The sequence below is a fragment of the Protopterus annectens genome, chromosome 1.part2, assembly GCF_019279795.1.
Source record: "Protopterus annectens isolate FY-2018-M chromosome 1.part2, PAN1.0, whole genome shotgun sequence".
NCBI lineage: Eukaryota > Metazoa > Chordata > Ceratodontiformes > Protopteridae > Protopterus > Protopterus annectens.
Genome location: NC_056727.1, coordinates 1,000,794,450 through 1,000,812,294, shown reverse-complemented (window position 1 = coordinate 1,000,812,294; position 17,845 = coordinate 1,000,794,450). Strand labels below are relative to the sequence as shown.

Below are 17,845 nucleotides of genomic sequence, written 5' to 3'. Positions count from 1 at the left end.
CAACTGGATACCCCCTTTCCATGAATAATTTTGAGATTAATTCAATTTCATTCAAGAAGTCACTTCTTTGTGAGGTCATCTTAGCTGCCCTGACCATCTGACCTTTCACAATACTTTTCTTCTGTTTCCATGGATGCACAATGGTATAAGGGAGGTAGGAGTTACTGAATGTACTTTTTCTGAGGATCCTAGATTTTAACTGTCCATCCATTATATCCATTCACACATCCAAATAATCAATCCCAATCTTGTCATAGTTGTAAGTAAATCTTAAAAGAAAATTTTTAGTGGTGTTTAAATAATCTATAAAATTGCCCAAAATACATTCAGGTCCATTCCATACAACAAAGATGTCATCCAAGAAACACCTATATAATTAATGTGCATCCAGAATTCACTATTAAAAATATATAGGGTTACCCATTTTAAAAGGACTAAGCATATATGGGGACACAAGCTGCCATCATAGCCACTTCTCTTATCTGTTTTAAGATCTTCCCCTCAAAATAAACAAAGTTGTTTTCTAATACCAATCTCATAAGCTTAACATATACGTTCACCCCCAAGCTTAATAAGGAACTCTTGTCACTTAAAGTTGCACCAAAAAGGTCCAGTCCTTACTCAGTGGGAATACACGAAAACAAATCAACAATGTCAATGGTTAAAAAAAACAAATCTCTCCTTCACAGGTCTCAGGAGTCAGACTCCACAAAAAAGTCCCAGGAGTCCTTTAGTAGATGTGGTGATCCCCCTCAATCTATTTGAGTGAACGGTCTAAAAATGTAGCTATAGCATACGTCTTAGAACCTTCTCTGGACACAATAGGTCTGTGACAACCATACCCTGGCCCAGCCTCAATCCTCACAACTAACACCAGGGAGGTCATCTCATAGAAGAGGAAAGGATAACTAATACACACAGTAAAGTACAGTTTCCCTTAAGTGCACACAGAGATCACAGTCAGTCTGGGGCTGGTTGCTCTCTTGCTCACCAGGTCCCCAATAAGACACCCCACTGGCACAGCTATAGAGTCCAGGTCTCAGCTTAACTGGGAAAGCTAAAACCTCCAGTACCCTCTGTCCCACCAGTGCTTTGTGCCCCTGCCAAGTAGCTGACACAACACACACACACACACACACACACACACACACACACACACACACACACACACACACACACACACACTTTGAGATTAGTATTTATACAACTTCACAGACACTCCTGGGAAAGGCTGACACAGATTTTCCATCTGTGCCCCTTTACCCAGTCTATACTGTAGTAATTACTGCCACCACCCAGTTAATAAATATCAGCTACTCAAAGGCCCTTAAAAGGGTGTCCAATTATTACTGTGCAATATTATTATCCAATGGTGGTATGACTAACAGTCAAGGCTTACTTTAGAGTGGCCTATTACAATAACCTCTATAAATATGCAATGTACTCTAGAGCTTATCTCTACACAAAGCAGTCACGGGTAGAAGGTTTTAAAAATATTTAATAATAAATTATTAAAACACAAGACAAAACTACTACACCGCCGAGATATCTAAGAGTTCACAGATCACACATAAACTTAAAATAATACAGTAGGACAGGTCTGATTTCAAAGAAAAATACCTAATTAATCTTTACTAGCTTTATCTATTCCTACATGAGGGACTACGTGTATGTAAATACCCAGAAGGGTTTTTATATGATAATGTAATGATTCAAGAATTCAACCATATTATTGATGAATGTGGTTTTAGAATGATGGCCTTCATGATTAAATATGCTAAAAAGAAGGTTGATTTTTTTATTGGGGGAAGCAGAAAAGTTAAACAGGGTCATCAAAAAGGATTTATTGTTTGAATTTTACAAAGATGTGTATGAACATTGTTTTTTGCATGCAAACAGAAAGTGTGAGGAAATTATTTTAAGAAAACAGAAAAAATTAACTAGAGATTTGAAGCAGTATAAGGATAAACAGGGCTTACATTTTCAGAGGGAGGTTTAGTAGGAAAAGTGTGTACGAGACAACAAATGGTGACAATTATGTTGCTGGGTCCACTAATCAGAACAACAATTCAGGTGAAGAAACAACTAATGCTGTTGATAATGGGCATGTTTTCAAGAGGAGAGATGATACTTACCCTGGAGACTATAGAGTACACTGGGCCTAAAACCCCCAACCCCCTGGACCCTAAAGTTGGTTTAGATTTTATTGAGCATTCTGATGGGGGGGGGAGGTGAAGGGGGGTGGAAAATAATGGGGTTGGGAGAGTGGCCTAAAGGTTAAGGTGTTTGCCTTAAAAACACAAGGTGCAGGGTTTGAGTCTCACAAGGGATAATTGGGCTAGGCTTAAAATGGCTTGCAAGGGTAGTTAGCCTAGTACTAACCTATGAATCTATGAACCTATGGATGTGAATGATCAGGATTTTTCAACGGGCAAGGGGAAATGAAGAAATCAGTCGAAGACAAAAAAGAAGGGGAAGGTATAGTCATTGGAGAGGATGGAGTGACTTTATCTTTCAATGGTTTTAAAATTTTCAATTTGAGTGGAACAGAAATTAAATTAGAGCATTTTCAGCTTTTTGAAAAAGGTTTTAAATGTGTTCCCTCAGTTAGGTTTGATGCTTGTGATGCCCTTATTGAGCTGAAATTATTTACTAGAAAATAAAATTTAGCTTTATTGTTTGACCGGAAAATCAATAGGGTAGACATCCCTATTAAACAAACGAGTACATATAACCCACCCCGCACCCTGCCCTACAGGTCTTCAAGACAGTGTGTACATCAGATATTTATGCTCTTAATATGGATAAGAAATATAGGAGGAAACATGATTATAAGTACAACCTAACTAAGAAAGAAAAGCAGGTGTTAGACGAGTTGGCAGGTAACAAAGGGATACGTATTATGAAACCAGACAAGGGGGGTGGTATGGTTCTGGTTGATGCCATTGATTACTCGAGTAAAATGTTAGATATTTTAAACAACACTAATGTGTATGTTTCAGTTTCTATCAATGAGGTCAACATTTCTTATAGGAAGGTGGACCTAGCAATAGAGGAATTTATACTGGAAAATAGGCTACACCAGAAGTTAGGTGGGATTTTACAAATCAAGAAGCCAAGATTGGCATCTGTTTTTGGTATCCCTAAGCTACATAAGAACACTACCGATCCACCCTATAGACTTCTTGTGTCCGGAGAAGCTTCTAAGATGTACCCTATAGCTACATTTTTAGATCGTTCAGTCTAACACATTATGGGGGATCACCCACATCTACTAAAGGACTCCAGGGACTTTTTGCAGAGTCTGACTTCTGAGACCTGTGAAGGAGAGATTTGTTTTTTAACCATTGACATTGTTGATTTGTTTTCATGTATTCTTACTGAGGAAGGGCTAGACCTTTTTGGTGCAACTTTAAGTGACAAGTTCCTTATTAAACTTGGAGATGAACGTATATGTTGAGCTTATGAGATTGGTATTAGAAAACAACTTTGTTTATTTTGAGGGGGAGATCTTCAAACAGATAAGAGTAGTGGCTATGGGGGCAGTTTGTGCCCCCATATATACTAACTTACTCCTTTTAAAATGGGAAACACTATATATTTTAATAGTGAATTCTGGTGGCACATTCAATTATATACAGGCATTTCTTGGACAACATCTTTGCTGTATGGGATGGACCTGTATGTATTCTGGGCAATTTTATAGATTATTTAAACACCACTAAATTATTTTAAGATTTACTTACAACTATGACAAGGTTGGGACTGAATATTTGAATGTGTGAGTGGATATAATGGATGGGCAGTTAAAATCTAGGATCCACAGAAAAAGTGCATTCAGTAACTCCTACTTCCCTTATACCATTGTGCATCCATGGAAACAGAAGAAAAGTATTGTGAAAGGTCAGATGGTCAGGGCAGCTAAGATGACCTCACAAAGAAGTGACTTCTTGAATGAAATTGAATTCATCTCAAAATTATTCATGGAAAGGGGGTATCCAGTTGATTTAATAGAAGAGGTAGTACTAGAACTCACTGAGGGGTGGGGTGTTAAATATATGCCCTTACTAGTTGATAACAAGCAAACCTTTTCACAAATACGGAACGATGAGCAACAGTTTTCAAGGGCCTTAGTGGCTGAGTACAACTACGCCTCACAAGTTATTAAGGATTTAGTTAAAAATAATTGGAAAATGTTAAGATTTAACACAGATCTTCTACAAAAAATAGGCGAGAAGCCCAAGTTTGTGTTTAAGACGGGTATAAATTTGAAAAAAGTATTTGAGAGAAACAGAAATGAGACAAACTACAAAAGAAAAAAATGGAACTAGAAAATGTGGTAGATGTAGATATTGTAAATATATTTTTGACAAAGAAAGGACAATTTTGTGATAGCATTAAGAGTGTAATTTATTTTAAAAGGGTTAATTGTGTGACTAAGGGTATAGAGAACTTGGCCCTTTGTAAGGACTGCCCCAGTTTTTATGTGGGCAAATCTGAAAGAGCACTGGGGAAGCGTATTTACCAGCATATTTACAACATTAAGAAGAAGAACTTGAACAATGCCCTTTACAAGCACCTTTCTGTGGAGCCCACACACACATGGTTTTTATTTGGGATTTTGGAGCAAGTAATTATGGAACCTAGGGAGGGTGACTGGGAGAACTGGCTTAGCTGTAGGGAAACCTATTGGCAGGTTAAACTGAATGCCATGCCCCCCCCCCCCAGCTTTGAATGATCATATTTCTATTAAGCCATACCTTAAAAAGAAAGCTAGCAAATTGTAGGGCTGGGATATACAGTTAGTGCACATTTAAATATTGTACATTTAAACATTGTATTGTTTTATATTGTTCTGTACATTGCTTTTTATCCTGCTATTTCTCACACTTTTGTAAGATTTTATTTAAATTATATGGAATTATGTTAACACGATTGATATGATTTTACTGTTGAACAGTGTATTTTTAGGTTATGTACCTTTAAGGAAGCTTGGCACCTTTTCAGGCTATAGGGTATTTAAATGATTGGGATTACTTTTGCTGTTATTAACTTGATAAAGCCCTGCATTGTGGCATGGCGAAAGCACTTCTGTCGATTTGTTTAATTAATAAATTATTGAGACAGTGAGCCAGCCTTGGTGTGCCTGAACCACTTGTTTTTGTATACATTGTTGAATATCATTTAACAATTCATTCAACAGTAATACATAGAGTAGAAAAACATATAATTCAGAAGTAAATACAAGAGTAGATCTTAGCACTCAGTAGCCAGAAATATTTGCACAGTCATACAATTAAAGAGATAAGATTACATCCATGTTTTCCAGGTTTTAGAGTAGTGAGGAGTTACAGTGGCCATAATATGGTAGATAGGAAGACTTTAGTTATACTACATATTTTAAGGAGGCCAGGTGCATATACAGTTCCATGTAGAAGAAAGGTTTTCATGTAATGAAGTTTTGAAAAAGGCAGGGGTTTTTGGTTGTTCTAATTGAAAAAGGTAGGGCATTCTAATTTTTGGCTATAAAATCCTATCTGTAAAGGAGTTGGCCAGTTGGAAGGTTTGGCTTATTCTGAGATGTGAGAGGCCTCTTTGGGAGGTAGTAAGTAAATATTGAGATGAGGGCAGGACAATCTGAAGGTTTAAAGATAATTTTGTGTGCTATAGTTAGTTTCACGTAGATGAGGTAGTGTAGAAGTTCTTTAGTTTTTTGGGAATGTAGAGCAGTGCAATGATGGGTAGAGTATTTGGCATTAGTACCGAATCTGTCTATTTTATTGTAACACATCACGTGCGTGGCTTTTAGTGAGAATTGGAGGTTGGTGAGTAATGGAGTGCCATAGATGAGTGAAGGGAGTAAGTAAGTTGAAGCAAGGGTTTGTCTAGTGGAGGGACTTAGGAAGTGAATATGTCAATAGAGAATTCCTAGCTTTTGATGGGTTTTGCAAATATTATGTTGTATGTGGATATGACATTTGAGGTTTTCATCGAAGGTGACCCACAGATGTTTTGTGGGGCTAACAATTTTGATTTTAAAGTTGTTTAGAGAATATATAGAAAAATTAGTTTTGTCTAATGGAGTTGATCTTTTAGGGGTGAATACTATGATTTTGGATTTATTTGGGTTTAGGGATAGGTGGTTATTATACATCCAGGTTTCAGTGATAGAGAAGGCCACTTGACTTTTATTTTGTAGGTTAGAGACTGAGTCAGCTGAACATACAATAGTTGAGTCATCTGCATATTGAATAAGGGAGCCCAGAATTATAGATGAGTGGAAATCATTAATGAAAATACTGAATAGAAGGGGTCCATGAACAGAGCCTGAGGAACTCCAGTAAAGTATTTAGATATGGAGAGATGGAGTGTTGCCACTTCACTGCCCACTGTCTGTCTTTTAAATAACCTGAGAAACAGCTTGTAGGGGAAAGTCTGATGTTAGAGGGTTGGGTTAGAAGTGAAGGATGGGAAACTGTGTCAGAAGCCTTTGATAGAGCTAGGAAGAGGTTGGAGATCATTTTACCAGAATCGTGGGCTTTGTTTACTATATCCATGACAAATATGTGGGCAGTTGTAGTACTATGGCCTGGTCTGAATCCATGTTGGGTGGGTGACAGGAGTTGGTTATGAAGAAGAAAATGCAGAAGTTGAGTTTGTATTATTTTTTCAAGATCGTAAAGACAGGTGAGAGATGAAAGTTGGTGATATCATTATTATTGTCACCTTTATGGAGAGGGAGAATATCTCTGCTTTTTCCAGGTTTTGGGGATCTAGGAGTCTTGGATGGATCTGTTGATTAGTATATTTATAGGATAAGCAATGGCTTCAGCTGCAAGTTTTAGATATTCTGAGGGTATGTTGTCAGGTGCATTAGAGCAGGGTTTAAGCTTCAAAAGTAAATTCTTTATAGTGGTAATTGGAATGGGATTTAGAGTGTATGTCAGTGTGGAGTAGGATTTTGTATAATGGGTGGATGTTGTAGTGTTTCCTGGGCTGCAATTTGTTTGGGCAAACTTAGCAGTAATGTCAGTTATAGAACTGATGAAGAATTAATTGAAGAGGTCAGGTATTTCTTGATATGTTTTGCTGGGATGTCGACATGGGTTGTTTTTTGTGCCTAGCTTTTGAAGTGAGGTAATGGAATTCCAGATTTTTTTTGAGTTTTGTTTGACTACTTTGCAGTTTTATATAGTATTCTTTTTTATATTTGTTGATTAGCCTTTTTTGCCTGGTTATGAAATTGGGTCTGCAGTGTTTTTGTTGGTTTGCCACTATTTTCATATTTTGTCCCTGATGATCATAGGATTTGTAGTAGGTTTTGTTAGTCATGAGGTGTAATATGATTTTATCCTCTTTTTATGAAGGGGTGCTAGGCTATTTATTGTATTCAGAAATATAGAGTTGAAATAATTGACTGGGTCATCAAGTGGGGGTGTTTTTAGAATATTCCAGTTTATCTTTTTTAGAATATTTTTGAAGGTATGTGGGCTACATTTGGTAAGGTTTCCTATTTGTTTATATTGATGTTTGTTTTGAAAGATGAGTGGAGTATGACAAATAAAGGGTAGATGATCACAGAAGATGTCTGGGAGAGTACTTGCTTCATTTATTTTGTTAGGGTCAGAAACTAGAATCCAGTCTAAAATGAAACCACTGTTATTGCCCTTATTAATTGTGGTTGGGGAATTGATGAGTCGTGTGAAGTTGAATAGATTAATATTTGAAGAAGGAAGGTTGGAGCTGAGGTTTAGCCAGTTGATGCTTACATCACCTTGAATGACAGTTTTGTTTTTAATATTAGTAGAAACCCATGCAAGGATGTCTTCTAATATGGATATATTGTTGCCAGGAGGTAAATAAAGTACTATGATACACAACCTTTTGCAGTTATTCATTTTAGGAGAGTAATAAGAATTTTGGCATTGGAAAATTGAGGTACAGAATTTGTATATGGAACTATATTATGGGAATAAGAAAGGATTAGTGCTCCACCACCTCCTTTTTTTAGGCTTATCAGATCTTATAGTTTGAACTCCTGGGGAGGGTAAATTCTGAATCTTTAATGGATGGGTTTAACTAGGTCTCTGTGGTAGCAATAATGTCTGGTTGATTATGAGAGTTCCAAGCATGGAAGTTAGTAATTTTGTTGTTAATGCATTGGAGGTTAAGGGTTACCAAGTATAATGATTTGTAAGAATTATTGTTATGGAGAGGTGTTGATGGGTTTGTATAAATGGGCCCTGGACTGGGGTGTATGTCGATGCATAAAGGAACAATTGTGAAATTAATTACATAAGCTAGTTACTTTTGTTTTGAGTGTGATTTATTGTGGTATAGTTGAAGGTAGGTGGTGGTATTGTTCTTTAGGGTAAAATAGATTTTGCTATAGATAGATATTTTCACCTTATATTGGAAGGGGAGATTTGTTTGGTAGAGGTGAGGAGACATGTCTATATATCTTTTAAATTAGATAGCTACTGAAGAAGTGATATTTGCCATTAGAGAGGGTAAGCAGATAGGGTTTAGAGTGGTAATGTATACTAGAGAAAAGAATGGAGAAGAGTGAGAAGGTGAGAATGTGTGTGCTTGGTGATAGCATGATTATAAGTAGAGGGGTGGGAGTAGATAGTAATGGAACTGAGTAGTGGGGATGTAAAATATTTAGGAGAGGTAATGGAAAATAAGAAGAGATCTAAAAAGGTAATGTAGAGTAACAAGAGATGGATATAGGTGCTAAGGGAGAGATGATGGAAAAGGATAAGGTCAAGCTCAGTTTAAAGTAGTAGCAGGTGGAAGAGATCAATGAAAAATAGGAAGGCAGAGCATGGATAAAAATAGGTAGATATATCAGCAAGGAGAAGTATGAAGGGGGAAGAGGGGGCATGAAATAAACTGGAGGGAAGGAAGGAGTGGTTTTGATTGGATTATTGAAATAAGGGGTGGAGTTATGCACGTGTAAGTTTAGATATAGTTTGGGTGGGTGGAATTTGGGGGTAGGGTAGCCCAGTGAGCCCAAGCGAAGCAAGTATGAATGGAGTGGGTAGACCTGGACCACTAACAAGCCTTGGATTACCAACAGAGCCAATCAGCTAGCAAGTGAATAGTGCAGAACAGTAATACCTTTTCAAAAAGTTTACAAAGCATCTTGAAAGTTTTGGATATAATAGAAGGGTTGAAGTATCCTTCCTGGGAATACCTTCATTCTGATACTACCTTTACTGGGGTGGCTTTCATCAGTACTATATAAAAGTATAATAAAACAAGTATTAAGCTGTGACTGTAGTAAAAGGAAATAAAAACACTTGTTCACCAAGGGTGAGGGCCAACTATGGAATTATCTGAGATTCTTTCACAGCAAAACTTTAGCTAGAGGAAATATATAGCTAATAATGTGGGGGAATAATAGTGGAGCCATCTGAAGTAGTGTGCACACCACTTTCTATAAAAATCAGATTTACTTGGAGCACAAAGCAAGTTAATTCAGGGAAAAACAAAATGTACAGATCTTTTACAATATGTGGCAGATTTCCTTATCAAAGCATGATCTTGTTCAATGGAAGGGTGTTGGACTCAAAGTGAACAAACAGGTGATAGCAGGAGGTATAAAATGAGCAGACAGAAGAATTATTTAGGGAGATTCAGTGGGCTGAGCTGCCGCCTGGTACAGATAAATTACCAGAATACTGTATATGTAACCGAGTTCTGAGACATTAAATACCAAAACCTGTTTCCATAAAACAGAGATTCAGCATAAATTATTTAAATTAATAGATTACCATACATGTAACTAAGTTCTGAGACATTAAAGACTAATACATGATTCCATAGAGCAGATATTCAGCATACAAAAGATTACACTGGAATTTAATATTAAATCTAAACACTGTTGACTCTATATCCGGGTCTGTAGGTCACATTTAGTAAACACTCATAAACACTAACAATATACATGAGAATGTAAGCTACAAACTGACAAAAGCATAGAGCTAATCAGTCTAATTGTGTATATCTACACTTTCTTCTAGATACAGCAGTGATTCAATCTACAGCAATAATTTAGTTTAGATACAACAGTGATTCTATTTACATAAGCATGTATTAGCCGAGCAGAGTCAATAAACTTAATCACAGCTTGTGCTAGTAGTAGACTGTCATAGCATTAGCTAATTATATCTAGTACAAAGAATGTTAATATAATCAAGTTTTTAAACAAATAATACTGTTCCAGCATAAAATATTGAACAATATAGGACTAGGAGATTGTACTTGGATGAGTGAAAACACATTGAGATGGCCACGAGGAGCATGGAGATGAGTAGGGAAGATTTACTTGGTCTTCTGGGAATCTGACTAACACGTGAGTGAATCTGACTAGCATGTGAGTGGTGTCCACTTGGCAGCCTATGAATATGAGAACTTCCAATGTCTCCATCTGTGACTTTAGAGTGTTCACTGACATTAAAGGACAGACAAAGCAGAAGTAACTAGTCATTTTCATGTGTCAGTGACTCACTGTAGTAGAGACAAGCAGCCAGTCATCTAAATACATTAAGATCCTGACTACTATCAGTCTCAGGTGAGTTGCAAAAGGTGCCATGCACTTGGTAAACATCTATGGGACCATGCTGAGACCAAATAGTAGGACTCTTATTAATATGACTGTCTCTTATCTGCAAGTACAAGAATCTCCTGGAAGTGTTGGCTATTTTATGTGTTAAGTAGGCATCCTGGAGATCTTTTGAACATATCCACTCTCCCTCCTGCAGGCAAGAAGGGATTGACTGCACCAAGACTATCTGAAACCTGGTTTTCCTTGCATATTGATTTAAACCATTGAGCTATAGAACTTGCATGAAGTTCTTGGTCTTTTTTTAGGACTATAAGTTTCTGGAATAAGCTCTATACTCTGTATGATATAGCAGAACCTTTTGCATGGCTGTTTAATAGGAGGTTGTATATCTCCAAACTGGCCACCTGTCTTTAACGAGGTGGAATGTTTGGCAGTTGAAGAGAGGTTCAATTGAGACAGTTAAAAAGGGTATTGTATAACCTATGGATATAGTACTCTTGACCAACCTGTCTAACATAATGGTAGCCATACTGGCAGATGCAGGAACAATTGATCCATGTGTGCCTCCATACTGGGGGCAGCTGGACAAATCCTAAAGGGTGTTGTCATTGCTTCACAGGGAAGGCCCAGGGAATTTCTGGTTTTGCAGTTCTCCTTTGCCTTTGGGAAAATTAAGAGTCTCCTGTGACCTTTCTGAGCACTGCATGTAAGACTTTTAAGGGATTTTTCAATACCATAAGTTTTTTGCAGAAGCATGTTGACTCACCGAAAGCAGTTTCTGCAGACACAGAAAACTTGAAAAATGTTTGCTGAAACTTCTTTCACTAAACTTGGGAGAAAACTTTTTTTCTGTAGGAGTACAAGACTCTGTGCACCCCCATGTGGGGTACCACCCTCTATACCCCAACACTTACATATGCCATCTTTGAGGTTGCACAGTAACGGAGAAAGAACGCTACACTATTAATGAAAGTAGTTTTGGTGTTAATTCCTTGAGCTTTTTACATTTACCAAAACTGATGTTGATGAATTAACTGCAATGTATTTCTAGCACCCTTTTGTTTCTGGAGAAGGACTATTGATGGGATAGTAAACCCTATCTTAATCCCTGCTTATCACTGGAAGAGTGGGAGTAAAAAAGTCAAGCTCTAGCTGACAGTCACTCAAACCTGGTGAGAATCTTTAATTTTATGCTTCTACTCAGAAGGGCTGTTTCAGTGTTGTACAAAGCATGCAGCTATCAGTCCCACTACCTCTACACCCTAAAGGTAGCCTTTTTACATGCACATGTAATTGGGGTGACTTTACTGAGCTCCATAAGAGGATGCACCTTGATAGAAGACCACAATCCCTCTCCCTTTCAGATAGGAGACCTGACCGTTGGCTACTCAATACTATTTCCAACCAACTTCTCAGATCTCAGGACCACTACTCTAACCCTTGTATTTGTCATAGTCATACCTCTTAACTTCTTAGAGCAAGAAATCAGGTCAAAGCCATATATAAAAGTGGGACAAAGGCCCAAAAATAGGGACAATTTTTAAATATTGCACTTACAAACCTAGAAAATTACTAGAATAACAGGTTTTGCATTAGCATAAATTTTCTGAAGGGTATAAAGTCTGAAATGCCAATGTCTGTCATGCTTTTCTAACTTCAGTCTTTAATGATTTGCCAGTAATTTGGCAGAAAATCACAATTTTATGAAAAACAGACCAAAAATATGAGGCAAAAATCTAGGCATTCTGCAAAAATCTGTACAGTCGAGAGGTATGGTAGCCATTTCACTGGCAATGCAGCCGACTTCCTTTTTTCACTTTAACATGCATCATGGATGGTATATTAAGACAGATTAGACCAACAGATAATGCCCTAAATAAATCTTATTAATGGAATAGTAATTTTTATGTGCAAGCACTGTGGGTATGATATTTATTCTATGTCTGTTTTTGTTATGATTAAGTTTCTAGTAATTTAAGAATATACTAAAATACAAATCAATACAATTCTACATTTTTGTCCTATTGCTATTATTGTGTGCCTTTGAAATATAGCATGAAATGCAATAGCATTAACATAAAGTATCATTCATTTTACATGTAACAAGATAATAAATGCCTTTCCTTTACTTTTAGGGCTTGGAAGGTCCCAAAGGTGATCCAGGTCCTTTTGGAGCAGCAGGGCCAAAAGTAAGTTATTTACTGTCAAAAGTATTTTTCACCAGCATGTACAGATAATATAATATGGAGGTGCTGAGTCCAAGACAGAACAGAGGGGCAGAAGCCGGGTAATACTTAAAAGGTAGTAGTTTTGTGCCTGCTCCAGTTCTGTACAGAAAGGAGATCAGTATTTAGGGACACTTTGTGAAACACAGAGTGAGAGTCAGATTTGACTGAACTAGACACAGCATGGAGAAAAGCAAACAACCTGTTTCTTTGCAGGTGGCAAAGCTTCATGCAACACCTTTGCATGTGTGAGGGTGGGGCCTAGCAGTATTCCATGCTACTTAGTTACATAACTTTGACATTTGCATAGAATAAAGACAGGATGCTACTTAGGGTTATTGAATTTTATAGTCTTATAGGGTCACAGGTAATGCTAGGCTAGCTCCCCTTGTGGGACATTTTAAACCTAGCCAATTTCTCTTTTGGTGATTGAATGAACATGTTCTGTTTGGTATTAGATTGGTCTTACCCAGCTCATGTCAAATAATTAGATATTACCCCTAGTGAGAATAACTGGGATCAATACCATAGAAAATTTCGGGGGACTCATGATTGGGATAAAGTGTCTAGGAGCTGCCTATGTCCATTAGTAGTACAGGGGGCAGTCCTGCGGTAAATTTTCTATTACCCATCCATAGATCCAAGTTGTACTTGAATATGGACAGGGATAAGCTTTGTTTAATGTGGATGAAGAGAGTTTGTTCCAGAGCAGCAGTATCCTCTATGAGATATACCTGTCTTTCAAATTCATTCTGTTGATATTGCAGAAGAGGTTTGGATCCCTAGATTGTGTATTTCTGATGCCATTTGACTTCCTGATTGCAGTGGGTTTTGTTTCCGTCTTATGCGTTCTTCCAGTATTCATTCCTCTATTATCAAGGATTATGTTTCATTGGTTGGCAAAGTAAACAGCAATGTTTATGTTAAATATTTGCTTATCACTGTTGTCAACTGCAGAGGAAAAGCAAGCATGCAGATCTTAAGCTGATTTGTAATTTCTTCTAAATGCCATTCAAGTGTTAGCATTCAAGATATTTTCAAAGCTATACACAGGCACAGCCATACCTCTCAACTTTTTTTCCCTCAAGAATTCTGGACCAATCCCAAAGTCAAGGACAGTTTTTAGATATCAGTCTAATTCACTTAAAAGTTACTACATCAGCAGTTGTTTTCATTAACATGCATTTCATGAACAATAAGAAATCTGAAACTGTAATGACTGCTGCTATTGACTGACTGTGATCCTTAGTGATTTACTAGAAAATCAAAAATGTTATGAAGGGCGGGGCAAGAATATTAGGCAAAATTCTAGATGGTTAAGCGATATGCTTGCAGCTATACGTAGTCTCACTATTCAGAAAGCTAATACCTGTTGTAATACCTATTGTAAAGCAAATGTCTGCATTATTTTTCAACTCTTATGACTAGCTTTTAGGAGAGTACTTAAACTCTAGCCATTTATATATTTCAGTGTTAATTAGACAGGAGGCAAGGCCATATTAGAGTAAAATAATCAGCTCTTAAAAGTAATGAAAGCTGGAAGAACCAGCCAGAGTGGGTGGGAGTGAATAACTCATGTTGGCTTATCTATCCTAGCAGAAGGGGGAAGAATGTTCCACTGCAGTATTGACACTTACTGGAGAACATGTGGTTCAGTGGAAACAAAGCAATGGACCTAGGAGAAATGCTCACCAAAAGACGCATTTTCACATGCTACACTGAGACTGAGGATAGGTGCCTGTGTGGAAGCTGTTATCTGCAACTAGGGCAGATATTATGTGAGCTCTGTGAGATCACTTGTCCTGGCTGCTGCAGGGGAAAGGGGAAGCTAGTGCAAGTAGAAAACAATGATGGCTACTTGGATGATGGTCCCACCCACTAACTGGAGTTGCATAGGAGAAGGGGGAAGGGGAAGCTCATGGTCATAAGTATGTGGAGAAAAAAAGAAAAGTCAGAAAAAAGTCAATAAATTAAACTGTCAGGTGAGACAACTTCCCTAAAGTCTGGGATCTCATTTCTGCCTCTGAAATTCTCCAACTCATCAGCCTTTATCATTTCCTAGGTGATTGAATGGTACTCCCTGCTGTGAAACCTCTGCCACTCACATACCTACTTTTCTGGTAGAAAAAAATTATACAGTACAAAGTACTCACGAAAAGTAAGCCAAATGTTTTGAAAATAACCACAGGAATTTTACATAGGCCTAGTTCCCATATATGTGTTCTATATTTACATTTTATGCCATTAAATACTTTACAGATATTTTTATTAATACCCATGAGAACTGTTCTCCATTGAAATCAGTAAAACATATGTGAATTGCCCTGCTTTGTATCATTATTACATTCATTAGCTAAACATGTACAGTGATCTGCAGGAAGACATTCCTCTAACCTTTCTGACAATGAAATTACAAAGGTGTCTAAAATATTGAGTGCACTATGGAATGTTAAGATAACTTATTATACAGTATGGAGTGAGGGTAGTATATATTTCTGACATGTCTAAACAAATGGATAAGTAAAGTAAATCTAACTTCTCCTAAAACAATTATAGCTGATGTAGGTATTTTGTAAAACTTTCAAACCATTCGTAATTTTTGCTAGCTATGCCCCCCTTCTGCCCAGACTATTAGGTAGTTATCACTGCCACCAGCCAACTCCTTATCAGCTACTTTAAGGCCCTTAACAAAGGGTGTCCAATCTTACGGTGCAATGATACTATTAAAACGAATGGTAGTTTGACCAAGAGCAAGGCTATTAGGAGTGGCCTACACAGTGTCACCAAATAAATATGCAAGTACTCTCAAAACTTAAATATCTCTGGACAGATCAGCCACAATGAAATGGTTAAATACATTTAATAATAAATAATAGAAAAACAAGACAATACTAAATATATATTTACAGTGACATCACAGCTGAAAATCACAGGAAATATTTAAAACAACATTGCAGGACAATTTCAAATAAATAAAGAAAAATATCTAAACTAAGCTTTGCTATATTCCTGAGCATATCTAAGAGAACTATACTGTTCCCCAGAAACTTACTTCATCAGAGCAAGGCAGATGTGGTGAATGAATCTTCTAGATGTTGTCAGGTCAAAGAGAGAATACAGAATGCTGTGTCTCACTAAGAGATTTCTCAAATTAATATATCAAATATTGCTGCTAGGATAGTTTGCACAATGACATAATTTCTTGTCATCTGACTCCTAATTCCCAGGCCCAAAACAACCATTGATGGCAGCTGGTAGCATTTAGCATCTAGCTGTGAAAATACACAGACGTCAGATCTTTGGGCAGATGCTGGAAGTCATACAACAATTGCATTACTCCACATTTTAAAACTAGTAATTATTTCACCTTAAAGACAATACAGAAACCTTCTTGTTACAGACACTGTGTCTTCTTGCTGCACTAAAACTGAAAGATGCCATCTTTTATGGCATAGCTATAAAGTAATTTAATTTCAGTTATTTTTCTGAAGTTAACCTCCTGTATTTCAGTTTCCACTGTTAAAATATATACATTTAAACAGTTACAATAGTGCATGTACGTTTCTGTTTTCTTTCAGTAGGGCACACTGTGGATACATTTCAAGCACAAGTACTCTACAAAATATCTGTTCAGCACACATGTCTGTACAAACTTAGTTTGATATACACATGATATACAGTTCCAATACATCTGTAACAGAAGCATTCTTCACAAATCATGCTGATATTCACAAAAGACATATAATCATTTACAAAATTCCAGATAGCTGTGTTGGCAGTATCTCCTTTTGTGATACAGCCAAACTAATATCTTCACTAAAAAAAAAAAACTAAAACATCCTGTAGAGGAGGCCCATGGGATTTATTTCTGTGTCTAGTATGCCCTCCTTGCTATACACTATTAGATGATATCCATGCTTTTGTGTACAGCCTTGGAAAGTATAATTACTGAGTACATTGGAGTAAACCTTATCTATATACTGTCCATTCATGTGGTTTGAAATACAAAAAAAAAAAAAAAAACATGCAACAGAGAAACAAACTTACTCCTAAACTTTTTATGCAGTTTCTTAGATCAAGATCACTATGTGGTTACACTTTTCCATGAATCCACAAACATATACATTGTAAGACAGCTTGGATTTATACTCAGATGCCCCCCCCCCCCTTTTATGGTTACTCACAGGAAACAGCTAACAGGCTTTGTTAACAAAAAACTGAGGCAATGATCTGTTCTTCAGAAAGATAACTTCACTTATAATCCTACTCCATTTATGCCAGGATGCCTCCTAAGCTTTATTACTGGAGGCATTTGGTCATTAGCCTCATTGTATTTCTCCACTAAACATGTAATGTCTTTCAGCCACTAACTTATTGTATTTCTCCACTAATGTCTTTCACCTACTCTGTAATACACAGTGCAGTTCTTATTTCAAGCAACCATCTGTAACTTTTTTATTATAAGCTTAGAACGTTATGTTCCCTTTTCAGCTACTGAGTTCTATTACAAATAAAACACAGTACTACTACTACACTGGAAAAGTTACCTTTCTTAACTTCCTGTTTTTGCCAACATTAACTAATCTCACCTTTCTCGATTTGCCAGACATTTACTGCTTGGAGATGGTTTCAGCATGTTGATCCCTCCTAACAAGTTAATCGGTACCACACTTGGTTTACTTTAAATACTTGAACAGTCATGGCTCCTTTTTGAAATTCATGAGTCTGACTCTACTTCCATTACTGAAATTAACATGGCCATTTTCAGCATAATCAGCTGCAGGGAGACTCAGTAAATTTATCACAACACACAGGAAGATTTGGAGTTTGTCCTAAAATTAGATAAGCTAATGAAACCATGCTAATTATTAAGAGCTGCTTGACTATGTAACTAATATGTGGAATCAGAAAGGAGATGTACATTTGAGCTACTCTGAATCTAGCAAGCCATCTGACAAAGTGCCACATGCAAGGTAAGTAAATACATTGGGCAGGCTTTGAGTACATGCTGGGTGTTAAGACAGGTAAATAATAAAAGGGCACTGAA

The 17,845-nt window shown here is 37.0% G+C and overlaps 1 protein-coding gene across 1 annotated transcript in view; it reads left to right on the top strand.

Annotated features, from left to right (window-relative positions):
* The window catches only part of COL9A2 (collagen type IX alpha 2 chain), a 447,350-nt gene that overhangs the window by 37,833 nt on the left and 391,672 nt on the right, over positions 1–17,845 (top strand). Inside the window, exon 5 of the mRNA XM_044059964.1 lies at positions 12,709–12,762. Within this exon, the coding sequence (XP_043915899.1) occupies positions 12,709–12,762 (54 nt within the window). The remainder of the gene's footprint in view (positions 1–12,708; positions 12,763–17,845) is intronic.